The 15,399-nt window shown below is 41.3% G+C and overlaps 2 protein-coding genes across 10 annotated transcripts in view; both read left to right on the forward strand.

Moving 5' to 3' along the window:
• The window catches only part of LOC106573720 (NLR family, CARD domain containing 5), a 31,014-nt gene extending 19,822 nt beyond the window's left edge, over positions 1–11,192 (forward strand). For 6 of the 9 annotated variants that reach the window (XM_014149024.2, XM_045697173.1, XM_045697174.1 and 3 more), the window contains 22 exons: positions 1,245–1,310; positions 1,567–1,653; positions 2,339–2,422; positions 2,544–2,627; positions 2,720–2,806; positions 2,898–2,957; positions 3,062–3,109; positions 3,222–3,305; positions 3,418–3,501; positions 3,622–3,705; positions 3,789–3,872; positions 3,976–4,062; positions 4,209–4,292; positions 4,395–4,496; positions 4,600–4,683; positions 6,880–6,963; positions 7,093–7,176; positions 7,310–7,393; positions 7,501–7,578; positions 7,712–7,795; positions 7,883–7,966; positions 9,895–11,192. In XM_014149024.2, the coding sequence (XP_014004499.1) occupies positions 1,245–1,310; positions 1,567–1,653; positions 2,339–2,422; positions 2,544–2,627; positions 2,720–2,806; positions 2,898–2,957; positions 3,062–3,109; positions 3,222–3,305; positions 3,418–3,501; positions 3,622–3,705; positions 3,789–3,872; positions 3,976–4,062; positions 4,209–4,292; positions 4,395–4,496; positions 4,600–4,683; positions 6,880–6,963; positions 7,093–7,176; positions 7,310–7,393; positions 7,501–7,578; positions 7,712–7,795; positions 7,883–7,966; positions 9,895–9,976 (1,789 nt within the window). In that variant the 3' untranslated portion in view covers positions 9,977–11,192. Of the gene's footprint in view, positions 1–1,244; positions 1,311–1,566; positions 1,654–2,338; positions 2,423–2,543; positions 2,628–2,719; positions 2,807–2,897; positions 2,958–3,061; positions 3,110–3,221; positions 3,306–3,417; positions 3,502–3,621; positions 3,706–3,788; positions 3,873–3,975; positions 4,063–4,208; positions 4,293–4,394; positions 4,497–4,599; positions 4,684–6,879; positions 6,964–7,092; positions 7,177–7,309; positions 7,394–7,500; positions 7,579–7,711; positions 7,796–7,882; positions 7,967–9,894 lie in introns of those variants that run through there. The other 3 variants (XR_006759729.1, XR_006759730.1, XR_006759731.1) reach the window with 3 other exon arrangements.
• Positions 11,193–11,469: 277 nt separating this feature from the next.
• The window catches only part of LOC106573718 (copine-2), a 47,440-nt gene continuing 43,510 nt past the window's right edge, over positions 11,470–15,399 (forward strand). Inside the window, exons 1-2 of the mRNA XM_014149022.2 lie at positions 11,470–11,957; positions 14,993–15,195. Of these exons, the coding sequence (XP_014004497.1) occupies positions 15,022–15,195 (174 nt within the window). The 5' untranslated portion in view covers positions 11,470–11,957; positions 14,993–15,021. The remainder of the gene's footprint in view (positions 11,958–14,992; positions 15,196–15,399) is intronic.

Raw genomic sequence — 15,399 nt, forward strand, 5'->3', positions numbered from 1 at the left:
GTACCAGTGACTCGCTCAATAAGGAAGTGGTCAGATGAAGCAGATGCTAAGCTACAGGACTGTTTTGCTAGAACAGACTGGAATATGTTCCGGGATTCTTCCGAGGGCATTGAGGAGTACACCACATGAGTCACTGGCTTCATCAATAAGTGCATCGATGATGTCATCCTCACAGTGACCGTACATACATACCCCAACCAGAAGCCATGGATTACAGGCAGCATCCGCATTGAGCTAAAGGGTAGAGCTGCCGCTTTCAAGAAGCGGGACTCTAACCCGGATGCTTATAAGAAATCCCGCTATGCCCTCAGACAAACCATCAAACAGGCAAAGCGTCAATACAGGACTAAGATTGAATCGTACTACACCGGCTCCGAAGCTCGTCGGATGTGGCAGGGCTTGCAAACTATTATGGACTACAAAGGGAAGCACAGCCGCGAGCTGCCTAGTGACATGAGCCTACCTGGACAAAAGGAACACCTACATGAGAATACTATTCATTGACTACAGCTCAGAGTTTAACACCATAGCGCCCGCAAAGCTCATCACTAAGCTAAGGACTCTGGGACTGAACACCTCCCTCTGCAACTGAATCGTAGACTGTTCTCTCTGCTACCGCACGGCAAGCGGTACTGGAGCACCAAGTCTAGGTCAAAAATGCCATAAGAGCTCCATAAGACTCCTGAACAGCTAATCAAATGGCTACCCGGACTATTCGAATTGTTCACCCCCCCACCCCCATTTTTGCGCTGCAGCTACTCTGTTCATTATCCATGCATAGTCACTTTACCTCTACCTACATGTACATATTACCTACATTACCTCGACTAACCGGTGTCCCCGCACATTGACTCTGTACCGGTACCCCCTGTATATAGCCTCGCTACTGTTATTTTATTGTTGCTCCTTATTTATTGTTATTTGATTTATTTCATTTTTACTTCAGTTTATTTGAGTAAATACTTGAACACTTATTTTTCTTAAAACTGCATTTCTGGTTAAGGGCTTGTAAGTAAGCATTTCACTGTAAGGTCTACATCTGTTGCATTCAGCGCATGTGACAAATACAATTTGATTTGATTTGATTTTGATTATTGCGGTCAATTTGTACAAATTATTTATAACTATGTTCCGGCCCCCCGACCATCCGCTCAAGGAAAAATCATCCCGCAGCTGAATGTAACTGGGGACCCCTGCCATATAGTTTGTGCTGTAAGTCTGTGTATTGTTTTGTCTGTCTGTAGTTTGGGAACTGAGAAGAGGTCGCTCATCCGCTTTGAACAGGACAGTGACTGTGGCAAAACTCTGAGGTAAGACAACAAAAAGGCTACTTTCTGCTCATAAATTGAAGTGACAACACAAATACCATACTGTAAACTCATTTAGCTAGGCAAACAGAAAGCATTGTTATTTTGTTCTCAGAAAAATAACATATCAAAACTGAAAGGATTGCCAGTATAAATGATATCAAACCTCTCCCATATAACTCATAGACATGAAATCCATCTCCCCACAGCTTCAGTCTCTCACCTCCTTTTTTTGCTTCATGTTCCCTGGACCCTTCAGTCTGAGAGAGTGTCATTTTGGGGCTGACCATCTGCAGAGACTAGCAGAGATTCTGAAGAGCTGTGCTGCTCAGTTGGTCAAACTGAGGTGAGAATGGGACTGGGAAAACTGCTTGACCTTTGAGATAATGAACCTGAAACTCATCAAATTTGAAAAACTTCAAATAACACCACTGAATTTGAAAGAATCACAGAAGTACAGCATGACTGGCAGTAGAAGGATGATAATATACTGAACAAAAATGTAAACGCAACATGCAACAATTTCAACTATTTTATTGAGTTACAGTTTATAAGGAAATCTGACAAATTCACAAATTATCTAAAACTAAGTTGGAAGCGGCTTATGGTAGAGAAATGGACATTCAATTCTCTGGCAACAGCTCTGGTAGGCATTCCTGCAGTCAGCATGTCAATTGCATGCTCAAAACTTCAGACATCTGTGGCATTGTGTTGTGTGACAAAACTTCACATTTTAGAATGGCTTTTTATTGTCCCCAGCACAAGGCGCTCAAATGTAGTGATCATGCTGTTTAATCTGCTTCTTGATATGCCACATCTGTTAGGTGGATGGATTATCTTGGCAAAGGAGAAATGCTCACTAACAGGGATGTAAAAAAAAATGTGCAAAGAATTTGAGAGAAATAAGCTTTTTGTGTGTATGAAAAATTTCTGGGATCTTTTATTTCAGCTCATGAAACATGAGACCAACACTTTATAGTATATTATTCCTGTATGATTCTGGGGAACACTGTTTTCTCTTGTGTATGTAGGTTATCCTGTAACACCATGCAGAGAGAAGGCCTCTTGGCTCTACAGAACAGCCTGACTACCCTGTCCTCATTACACACCCTGGAGTGAGCCCGCATGCACGCAAGCACACACACACACACACACACACACACACATATACACACACACACTGGTGATTGACTCTGCAAGTTATAGGAAGTGAAGTTACTGACTTTTTCCCTTCAGTATAAGAAACAACGGACTTAATGTTCAGGTGATTGAAGATTTGGTGAAGCAGCTGAGGTGTGGTCATGTCCAACGCTGTATCAGGTGAGGAGGATATGGGAATAGCATTTGTGTGTGGGATCTCTTGTGTGAGTGTGTATGATTCAGGTTAACAGGCTGTGTGTATTTCCCATCAGTATTGAGGAGACGTGGATCACAGCAGAAGCAGCTGTTAACCTGGTCTCCTGCTGCTTGAACCTGAACCCCAACATACACACGATCAGGTGATAATTCGTGTTGGCTTTGGGGTAATATTTAGAAGTATAATAAAATAGAACATGACATTCATAATGTATGTGTGAACTTATTTTGCAGGGTAAACCACACCACTGTACACATTACTTTGGAAAAATGCACAAATCACACTCCTACCAGGTAAAGCTGAAATACATTTTCGTTGTCTATTTGCAAAATATTTTTTAGATATAAAGATAACAGCTCTTTCTGTTTTAACTGAGCTGGCTTTATTTGTGTTTCAGTGGTGATTCTGCAGACATGGCTAGCTCTCTGTCTACCGTGACCATCAGGTGAAAGCAGCTTCCTCTGTTATTCCTACATCAACAGGAATGTGTGTAAGATGGCTCAGAATTGGTTACTGCATATTCTCCCTGTTATATGTTCCTGCCTCTTGTGTTTCAGCCTAGTAGGCTGTGCAGTACAAGGGCACCACCTAGTGTCTCTGCAGACTGTGCTCCAGAGATGCCCTCTGCTGCAGGACCTAGAGTAAGTATCTGCGAGAAGGGACCTAGGACTACTTTGGAAGTAGTTAAAGTGTTTGTAATGTCTAATTTCATTTAGTTGTATTAAGTTATACCTATTTCTTATTTTCCTCTAGTTTGTCACACAACAGCATCGGTAGAGTGGGAGCTGAGTTTCTCTGCTCTGTCCTACCATCCTTAGTTAGTCTGAGGAAACTCTGGTGAGGCTTATGCTGTTATGAATTTGGGGGTTGGAAGGGCTTTACATGGGTTTTGTTGGCCAAAGATGAATATCTTAGGCTGCACATGAAAAATATAAACATGTTAATATTTTTCTGTAGTGTTGAATCAAAAGAAGCATCTGAAGATGTGGTATTGCTCCTTGCCGAGGGGTTGTTGCAGGCTAAAAGCATTGAGAGCTTGAAGTAAGTGATTGTTAATTCTCTCTATACCTACTTGTTTTGTTTCTGGCCCTGACTCTGACCTTTCACCACTCTCTCCCCCTTAGTTTTTCTGGTCATGTGATCAGTGACAGAGGAGCTGTAGTTCTGACCAGAACACTCCAGAATCTACCAAATATCAGAACAATCAAGTAATAACTGACACGCTTTGTTTCTCTACATATCACCCCTACCTGTATTCACTCACCTGGCCAGTGACACAACAATACTAATGCTGATCCCTCTGTCCCCCAGTCTGTCCCTGTGCTCTGGTTGGACAGCGGCAGGAGCATTGGACCTGGTCAACGGGCTTGGACAGTGTCTCTCTCTGGAGGGGATCAGGTAAAAAACTTTCACTCTTGAGATTCCCTCACCAACTCTGACCTCCCACTGCAGCACAGCATGACCACCATGACTGACAGCTACTCCTATGATATACTGTGTCCTGGGGTAAGGGTATGAGATAAATACCTGTATCCTGTCCACAGCCTTGACTCTGCACAGCTGGATCAAGAGAGCACAGTCTCCTTGGCACAGGGGCTCCATGCTATGACCTCCTTGAAGAGGCTAAAGTGAGTAGAGCTTTCTGATAGAGAATGTAGTGGGCTTTGCCATGCCTGAGACAATGTGTTGTAGAGTGTTATCTTTGCCAATGATTTGTGATCTGTCCGTAGTCTGAATAGGAAAGTAACCATGGTGACTGGATCCCCAGGGGAGGAGACCACACTGGTCCTACTGGCCTCTCTGGAGGGGCTCAGAGCAATGGAGGAGATTGAGTGAGTAGAATAATGATAACACGCATGTCAAGTAGTATCTGACTTCTGCATGAACTAGCCATCACTTCTGATGTGGTATTGTCAATGTGTATCTGGCCTGCAGGTTGGAGGGGATGAGGATGTCAGATAAAGGAGTGGAGGAGCTTATCAAACACCTGCCCACCTGGACAGGCCTGAGGAAGATCAGGTAGGGTCCAGGGATTATTGAGCTGGAGGAATGGCTAGGGAACAGACTTGGACAAAAAATAGTCAACATAATTGAATGTGTCAAATTAAGCTGAGACATGCATCAGCAATCTGTCAAATGATCCAATGTTAGAACCTGTCAAAGTACCAAGTATTATTCCAATGTGCTTCATGGGTACAACTTTGGTGTGTTTAGGATTAAGGCAGACATTTTAAATTTGTCATCATGAAAGAGGTACAGTGTATTCGGAAAGTATTCAGACCCCTTGACTTTTTCAACATTTTGTTACGTTACAGCCTTATTCTAAAATGAATTAAATCGTTTTTTCCCCCCTCATCAATCTACACACAATACCCCATAATGACAAAGCAATATCACATTTACATAAGTATTCAGACCCTTTACTCAGTATTTTGTTGAAGCACCTTTGGAAGCGATTACAGCCTAGAGTATTCTTGGGTATGACGCTACAAGCTTGGCACACCTGTATTTGGGGAGTTTCTCCCATTCTACTCTGCAGATCCCCTCAAACTCTGTCAGACTGGATGCAAACTCTGTCAGACTGGCACACACTGTACATAGATTTTTCTATTGTGTTATTGACTTGACGTTTGTTTATGTGTAACTCTGTGTTGTAATTTTTGTCGCACTGCCTTGCTTTATCTTGGCCAGGTCGCAGTTGTAAATGAGAACTTGTTCTCAACTGGCCTACCTGGTTAAATAAAGGTGAATAAAAAAAATATGTTTTTTAAATGTTCAGGTCTCTCCAGAGATGTTCGATCCGGTTAAAGTCCAAGCTCTGGCTGGGCCACTCAAGGACATTCAGAGACTTGTCCTGAAGCCACTCCTGCATTGTCTTGGCTGTGTGCTTAGTGTCGCTGTCCTGTTGGAAGGTGAACCTTCGCCCCAGTCTGAGGTCCTGAGCGCTCTGGAGCAGGTTTTTATCGAGGATCTTTCTGTACTTTGCTCTGTTCATCTTTCCCTCGATCCTGACTCCCAGTCCCTAGCGCTGAAAAACATCCCCACAGCATGATGCTGCCACCAACATGCTTCACCGTAGTGATTGTGTTAGGTTTCCTCCAGACGTGACCCTTGGCATTCAGGCCAGAGAATCTTGTTTCTTATGGTGAGAGTCCTTTAGGTGTCTTTTGGCGTACTCTAAGCGGGCTGTCATGTGCCTTTTACTGAGGAGTGGCATCCGTCTGGCCACTCTACCATAAAGGCCTGCTTGGTGTAGTGCTGTAGAGATGATTGTCCTTCTGGAAGGTTCTCCCATCTCCACAGAGGAATTCTGGAGCTCTGTCAGAGTGACCATCGGGTTCTTGGTCACCTCCCTGACCAAGGCCCTTCTCCACCGATTGCTCAGTTTGGCACGGCGGCCAACTCTAGGAAGAGTCTTGGTTGTTCCAAACATATTCCATTTAAGAATGATGGAGGCCACTGTGTTCTTGTGGACCTTCAATGCTGCAGAAATGTTTTGGTATCCTTCCCCAGATCTGTGCCTCGACACAAGCTTTACGGACAATTCCTTTGACCTCATGGCTTGGTTTTTGCTCTGACATGCACTGTCAACTGTGGGACCTTATATAGACAAGTGTGTGCCTTTCTAAATCATGTCCAATCAATTGAATTCACCACAGATGGACTCTAATCAAGTTGTAGAAACATCTCAAGGATGATCAATGGAAACAGGATGCACTTGAGCTCAAGTTCGAGTCGCATAGGAAAGAGTCTGAATACTTATGTAAATAAGGTATTTCTGTTCTTCATTTGTATTACATTTGCTAAAATGTATAAAAAAACTATTTTTGATATGTCATTATGGGGTATTGTGTGTGGATTGATGAGAAAAAAAACTATTTAATCCAATTTAGAATAAGGCTGTAACGTAACAAACGTAACGAAAAGTCAAGGGGTCTGAATACTTTCCGAATGCACTGTATAAAGAGGGTTCAAAGTGCTGATTGGTTTGTAAAGACACACCTTTATTTTATTGTCCTCACAAAGTTCAGATGATTCTACTTCCTGAACTGGTTCAGAGGAAACATACTGATGAAACATACTGATATTATGAGCTATGATATGAAGTGAACCTGTTTCTCTCTCAATCATTAGAAGAGGAGAGTGTTGACCCAGATTTCTGTGTAAAACACACAGACTGGGACGTCATTTAACTTCTTTATCTTTGTGTGTTAGCCTGTCAGATAACTATATTGGTGACCAAGCAGGAGAGAGGCTGGTCCAGGTCCTGGCTAACTGCACAGAACTGGAGGTACTCCAGTAAGGCCAAGTTCCAAATATCTATACATAGTTCCCTATTTCTAATGGGCTTTCAAAATGGACAAAAATAATAGGTTAGAATTTTGACTGCAAACTATGCACCGCCTGACCCATTACATTATATCTCAGTCTGTCCAGAAATAAACTCAGCCTTGCCTGTGCTGCCAAGATGGGACAAGTTCTGCCCACTCTCACTCACCTCAGGGTTCTAGAGTAAGTCTATTCCCATCAGTTTTTTTGTTTGGCCTGGATTGTGTTAAGTTTATTTATTGATTTTATGCGTCTATTGCAATGTAACTGCAACCCTAACCCTTGTTTATGTTCACCGTTGTGTTTTTGCGAAAAGTCTCTCAGAGAACCCGATTGGTAGAGAAGGATCTGTCAGTATCTCCAATGCTCTGATCTTCATGAAGTATTTGACAAAGATACAGTAAGATATACCCAATGTAATCTGCTACATACAGACTGTGCATTCTCTGCTCAATCTTGGGGAATGCAGAGGAGAGGTTAGCTGTTAATGTACTTGTTGTCTTTCAGCTTGACCTCCATAGGGACTTCAGAGCTCACTGGTCTAGCTGCCAGCTTGGCTTACTGTGTCTGTGCAGAGGATGTCAGGTAAGGGCAGGGCCACAGTGTCAGGAGGACCGTATACAGGCAGCAAAGAGCTTTATTCTTCTGGTTCTCATGTTCATGACCAATTTTACCAAATTCCTTTACTCTCTCTTTCACTCCCTGTTAATTGTGTCAGTTTTGCGTGGAATGGTTGTGGAGATGATGTCGCAGTGAAGCTTTCCGAAGTTTTACCACAATGCCAGAAGCTAAGGAGACTTGAGTGAGTGTTCAGTTTACAGTTATGCACATTGACTTGTCCTAAATAGACCTGATAATCAGAACATTGTTTTTATGTCTTTGATTTTAGTCTTGAGTCGAACAGCATCAGCGCTACTGGAGCAGAGGCACTTGCCAGAAGCTTACAGTCTTGTCCGTCGCTTGAAGTAATCAGGTACATTTATATTTTATTCATATAGCAGATGCTGTTATTCAGAGCGACTTACAGTTAGTTAGTGCATTCATCTTAAGATGGCTAGGTGAGACAACCACATGTCGTAGTAATTACATTAACTTCTATGGGCTAGGTGGGACGCTAGCGTCCCACCTGCGGGACACAGCCAGTGAAATATCAGGGCGGAAATTCAAAAACAACAAAATGTCATAATTCAACTTTCTCAAACATACAACTATTTCACACAATTTTAAAGATAAACTTCTCGTTAATCTAACCACATTGTCTGATTTCAAAAAGGCTTTACAGCGAAAGCAAAACATTAGATTATGTTAGGAGAGTACATAGACAAAAATAATCACACAGCCATTTTCCAAGCAAGGACATGTGTCAATAAAACCCAAAACACAGCTAAATGAAGCACTAACCTTTGACGATCAGATGACAGTCCTAGGACATTATGTTACACAATACATGTATGTTTTGTTCGATAAAGTTCCTATTTATATCCAAAAACAGCATTTTACATTGGCGCGTGATGTTCAGAAAATGTATTCCCACCAAAACGTCCGGTGAGTGTGCACATCAATTTACAAAAATACTGATCATAAACGTTGACAAAATATATAACAATTATTTTAAGAATTATAGATAGACTACCCCTGGATGCAACCGCTGTGTCAGATTTTAAAATAGCTTTACGGAGAAAGCACATTTTTCAATATTCTGAGTACATAGCTCAGCCATCACGGCGAGCTATTCAGACACCCGCCAAGTTCGGGGCAACCTAAACTAAGAATTAGTATTTGAAATATTTTCTTACCTTTGCTGATCTTCGTCAGAATGCACTCCCAGGACTGCTACTTCCACAAGAAATGTTGTTTTTGTTCGAAATAATCCATATTTATGTACAAATACATCCGTTTTGTTCGTGTGTACAGATCACTTATCCAAAGGCATAACGCGTGAGCGCAGAACGAGAGACAAAAAGTCAAAATGTTCCATTACCGTACTTAGAAGCATGTCAAACGCTGTTTAAAATCAATCTTTATGGTATTTTTAACGTAGAATTGCGATAATATTCCAACCGGACAATAGCATATTCATTCAAGAAGAAAAAGAAGGAGGGGTGCGCTCGTGGGACCGAGCATATCCAATCCCTTTGTTGCCAGGCAGTCCACTCAGAAACTGAGCTCCTATTATCTGCCCAGTGACAGGAAAATGCTCAAACCACTTTCTGAAGGCTTTAGACAGCCAATGGAAGCCTTAGGAAGTGCAACGTCCCCCACAGACACTGTAGTTTCGATAGAGAATCAAAAGAAGAACTACAATTCTCAGACTTTCCACTTCCTGCTTGGAATTTTCTCAGGTTTTTGCCTGCCATATGAGTTCTGTTATACTCACAGACACCATTCAAACAGTTTTAGAAACTTCAGAGTGTTTTCTATCCAAATCTACTAATAATATGCATATTCTAGTTTCTGGGCCAGAGTAGTAACCTGTTTAAATTGGGTACGTTTTTCATCCGGCCGTGAAAATACTGCCCCCTAGCCCAGACAGGTTTTAAGATGGCTAGGTGAGACAACCACATGTCGTAGTAATTACATTTTTCCTCAATAAAGAAGTTATCAGCAAAGTCAGTGCTAGTAGGAAAAGATAAGTGCAAGTAACATTTTTTTTTGGGGGGGGGGTAAGACTGAGATGTCTTATTTGAGATAATATTTGAATAGGTAGGGTTTCAGACGTTTTCGGAAGATGGTCAGGACGGCCAAGAGACCAGAGGTGGCTTGGAAATTTAGCTGGAAAGTGTTTAGTTGAATTCTGTCAATCGTATTAATGTACTTATGCTGACTATCAATCAGCAATTGGGTACTGTCTTTGTTGTGTACAATGCCAGTAATACTCCTTTCCTCTCCCTGTTTGACCAGACTGTGGAGGAATAGTATCTCTACCAGTGATGCCCAGAGACTGAGACAGAGGGAGAAGAGGCTCAACTTCTTCTCCACATAGTCTATGATCTACTCATTACATTTACATTTTAGTCATTTAGCAGACGCTCATTTCATTTCATGCATTTTTTTTGTTTGTTGTACTGGCCCCCCGTGTGAATCGAACCCACAACCCTGGCGTTGTACACACCATGCTCTATCAACTGAGCCACAGGGAAGACCATGGGCAGCAGAACAGCAGCAAAACAGTCAACTTGCACTTTTATTTTTATAATAGTTTATGCACTTAGAGACCACATTTCCTTAAAATTACAGCAGGTCATCAAATCAAAACAAACAATAAAATGATCCTTGTAGGGGGGGCAGTGAACCTTTATTCCAACCCTGGGAACTGGTCTCTATCTCTCCTTTTTCCTCTTCCTGGGAAGGTCCGTGTGTCACGATTGTCGTAAGGAGTGGACCAAGACGCAGCGGGAAAATGTATACTCATCTTCTTTTTTATTTGAAGAAGGAAAAACAAAATAAACACGTATACAAAACAAACGACTCCAAACAGTCCCGTCAGGTGCAACAAACACTAAACCAGGAAATAACTACCCACAAACCCCCATAGAACAAACCCCCCTATAAATAGGACCTTCAATCAGAGGCAACGAGAAGCAGCTGCCTCCAATTGAAGGTCAACCCAATAAACACCACATAGAAATAGACCAACTAGAAATAACATAGAAATACACTAACATAGAACATAACCCAAACAACCCCGAAACACCCTAAACAAACACCCCCTGCCACGCCCTGACCAAACTACAATAACAAACAGCCCCTTTACTGGTCAGGACGTGACACCGTGTGTTGTCTCTATCCACTCTCATATTTATTTCTGTATTGAGATTGAATCTGGGATTCATTGATTGCTTAAGTTTTGCAGAATTATTTATTTTTCACATCTGACTAAAAGAGTCAGTGAGACCAAGTCAATTTGTTCTCTTGAACTGCTGGATTCTAATTCTGTCATTGCTCATGTTTCAAATCAAAATCAAATCAAAGTTTATTTGTCACGTGTGCCGAATACAACAGGTGTAGACCTTACAGTGAAATGCTTACTTCCAGGCTCTAACCAATAGTGCATTTTATCTGATTCCTTACACTTGTTGTGTTTTGTCTTGTGTGGCACATTTCTTGTTTACTTGTTTTTGTAATGTCCATTTTGATGTTTTATTATGACATGCACTGGTCTAATAAAGTGTGAGACAAGTCTTCTTTTTCATATTCTATGCTATGTAAATAGTGATTTTCTTTATCTGAACTTACCTCTAGATGGCAATACAATTTCACTATATAAGGTTCTATTCTAAATCAAGAAAAAGGAACCTCCAGTCATCTCCCTTTGAAATGTTTACACAATTAATACTTTTTTGGTCTTCTTTATTTGACAAAATAACCAATACTCACTGATGTAAATGATGAGCTGTTGACTATATTGTACCTTGTAAATTGAGACTGACAGAGTGTTTTGTCACCAGATTCAGTCAAGCACTGGGGTATATTCTCCCACCACCCCAACAAAAAGTTAAACTATGTCATGTGATGTAATATACTGTACTTCTGTGTCAAACATATTGGCATTGAGATGTACAGAATTTGGCCCTCTTTGAGTGATTACTGATTACACAAAAAGCCTATATGTTAAGAAAATATGTAGCCTAGTCTATGTATTACCAAACCAGAGCATTTATATTTTCATTTTGCTGAAGGCAATTATCAACAGAATAGAGCGCGTGTGATTCGGGCGGAGTTCAGAGCAATGCGCGACTACTAGTATCGCTCCACTACACCACTCGGCTAGAGACTGTCACAGCGCAGAATGACCTGCCCTCGTGGCGAACCACAACAATTTGTTTTCCCCTGATGATATTTTTGGACATCATGAAAATAACGTCAATTTGTGCATAGGGAGAGAAGTGTTTGAGCTATCAAGAAATAAGGAATCTTCAGAGAAGAGAAGTGGGTAGAGTAGTACTTAAATCACATTTACTAAGGTAAGTGAATATTGGGGCTCTTGGTCAGTGTATTTTTATCATATGCTATTAACGGTATGCATATTATGTCTGGAAATATGTACATTAAGTAAATTCATGACTCTGAAATAAAAATGCAAGGTGTTCAAAGGTGTGCTGCTAATTCAAATATTGCCAGTGAATTTGGGATATTGATTGTAATTCTCAATATACTACTTCTGAAATTGTAAACTGATGGAAATATTTAGGGTTGCACACAGGATATGTCAGAGGTTATTGTGAACATAACGTTTGTGTCACATACAGATCTACAGAAAACCCTCACAAAGCTCAAGCTGTCAAGCACGAGTAAACAGAGACAGTTGTCACTAGCTCTAAATCAGAAATGTCACAGTCTTCTCAGAGACCCATGTCTTTACTTCTCTGGTTCACTCCTGTCTGTCTATTAAAATGGGGACATATTGGTCTCTCGCTCTCTGCATTGCTCCATCTCTCTCTGGATTTTTGGGTTGTTAAAATATATTCTGAAATCTATACAATTTCCATTGTACGCCACCATCAAAGGTGGAGAAACTCTGTTCCCTTCTCACTCACCCTCATAAGTATTCTCTAGTGACATTTGCTCTGTCACAGTAGAGCAGATGATGCAGTCAGCCTGGTCCTTAAGCACTGAGATTAGTGAAGATGGGAATTCAATTTACATCATGGGTTGAAAATGGTCTTGATTGATAATAATCTTGGTAAATAGTAATCTATGCATATTTATCACAGTTTATGTGTTGATTTAGCCTGGACCATTTGCACATGTAGCATTATTACTGGCACAAGAGACAATTTAATATTTTTACCATCTGAATGAATGGTCTAACAAAAGTTTGCCCAAGGGGCACCTGGCGGGGGGGACTTTAGGTTTACAGACAACCAGCCCTGTATTTATCTGTGGGGAGGCCACTTCCTCTGCCACACTGAACATAGACAGAAAGACAACATGACACTGAGGGTGGTGACCTGGGTCTGTAACTCACAGATCGCCAGTCTTTTAGGTTGCCTACTGTATTCAACTCAGTTTTCGGTATGTGATTATATAATTGCGTATTCAGTGACGGACATGAAAATAATTCTAACTAAGAGGGTAAAGTATCAAAGTTTCTATTTGAACTTCGATACACATACAGTATGTGGCATTGTCTTTTTACATACCAATCACTGACAGTTTTGGGCTTCCTTAAAATTGCAGTGTCTGCCTGTCCTCTGTAGCCACTTACTTATATCCCATAGTGATGTTTCACCTATATTTTTCCCCTACATGTTTCCCCAGCATCCATTTAAAAGCATTTGTCTCAATAACTGGGAGTCTATGGGAACAGCTAGCATGTCATTTTGCTAATGCTAGTAGCAATGCAGCCCCCCCCCCCCAACCCGCTACCGTTGCCACCACTGCTGAAAAAATTCATAGGGAAAACACTGCATAGTATTGCCCCATTCCCCTCTTCCCCACAAATATGCTTATTGTACCCTGAGAAAGAAAATGCTACATTTCTGCCACTTGTCAGCATACACCAGGGCAGACAGGTAATTAGAGTGTTAGAGTAAATGACCATGTACGTTGTGTTTACTGTGCTATTAAGGTGAGTGAGGCACAGTTTCCAGTTTGAGCGATAAGGGGTTGTTGGTGTGTGTGTGTGTGTGTATGTGTGTGTGTGTGTGTGTGTGTGTGTGTGTGTGTGTGTGTGTGTGTGTGTGTGTGTGTGTGTGTGTGTGTGTGTGTGTGTGTGTGTGTGTGTGTGTGTGTGTGTGTGTGTGTTTGGATTGTTGATCTCTCTGTTTGTATAAGGATAAGGATGATTATGCTGTTGATTTGGTAACAATACAAGTTTTCCATTACATCATCAGCCATCAGAAGTGAACAAATAGAATGTGGCTATTATTCTAAAAATGGCCCTTATGGTCAGGGTATATATGGCCAAAGCTTTGCCTTAGGTGTGAAGAGTGTTTTAGTCACTCCACTGACTGTAATGTTGGATGGACTGAACCTGAGTGGCTGTTTAGGGATATGGGGTGAGTTATCCCCCTTTTTACTTTAGGTATGTGAGCAATACTATGCTGATATCTTCAGTATAATATTTTTACAGATACCAAAACAACATTTAACCATTTACATTATACAAGTGATTGAGAATATGATACTTTACTTTTGCGCACTTGCTTGCGCATACATACATCCCCGAAGAGTGATGATGATTTGGTTGGCAGTGTGTCGTGTGTGTGTTTATGTTACGGAACACGTCCGTATGCTCCCATTGTACACTTTTGCCATTTGCTTTGGTTGAAGCTAATTATTGGTAATGGAAGACCTTTATATGGTAAGAGCTTCATAGAGAGCCTCATCTATGGTGCTTACATAAAAATGTCCATTAACCATATCAGAAAATGACAATGTAGGTAAATAATCATTTTGGTTTTGTTTGTATTTACAGTGGTTTTATTATAACGTTATAATGAATGACTTAATGTAATAAATGATGCTATAACATATGCAGTTGCACATCTGTGATCTCTAGGGAATATAACCAGTTTCCTGGTTCCACTAGCAGTGGAAGGAGGGTCTTCCACAATGGCACATCAGTATCTTAGCAACAGGAGCTCTCACCATACTCATCATGTCCTTACAAATTACGTTACCTGTGCATGAATGTTTGACAGTGTACAGATCTCATTAGTTATTCTCTCATATGACATATGATGGACCACTGTACTAGATACATTATTCTGTGTGTGGTCCTGACCTTTGTTTTTCCTGCAGCTGAATTGATTTAGGCAACTCTCTGGATACTGCACATGGATAAAATTACATTTTTATGTTCTATTGAATATGGAATATGAGAATGTATGATACTGTAGGTCTCAAATGTTCTGTCATTAACCACCCTGCATTAAGCATCCCCATGTTTTTGTCAGTTTCTCTACCTTATTTTGAATCTATGAGTCTACAGAACGCTCAGTGCTACTGTAATGTCATTCATAATGCTGTTTCTCTTTGCTGTGTATGTTCCCAGGCTGTGGGAGGGCTGACACTCCTGCCGGCATGGCCTACACACTAGGCACAGGGCCCGACTCTGGGTCAACCGTGGGTCCCCAGCACTGCGTCACCAGGGTGGAGCTGTCTGTGTGCTGCGGCAACCTGCTGGACAGAGATGTGACCTCCAAGTCAGACCCCTTCTGTGTGCTATTCAATGAGGTGGACAGCAGCTGGGTTGAGGTGATGAGGGGAGGGGTGGACATGGGTGGAAAAGGGTGGATGGATAATGATTAATGGCGAGATGAGGGAAATGATTGCTGGAAAAGTAGACGGAATGGGTGACTGACTGGAGGGGTAGTATAAAGGTAAAAAATATGAAGAATTTGTGGTTATGATGAAAGTTGGAACAAAGATGATACTGAGAGACGCTAAAAGAGAGAGTTA

Source organism: Salmo salar, chromosome ssa16, assembly GCF_905237065.1.
Source record: "Salmo salar chromosome ssa16, Ssal_v3.1, whole genome shotgun sequence".
NCBI classification, from domain to species: domain Eukaryota; kingdom Metazoa; phylum Chordata; class Actinopteri; order Salmoniformes; family Salmonidae; genus Salmo; species Salmo salar.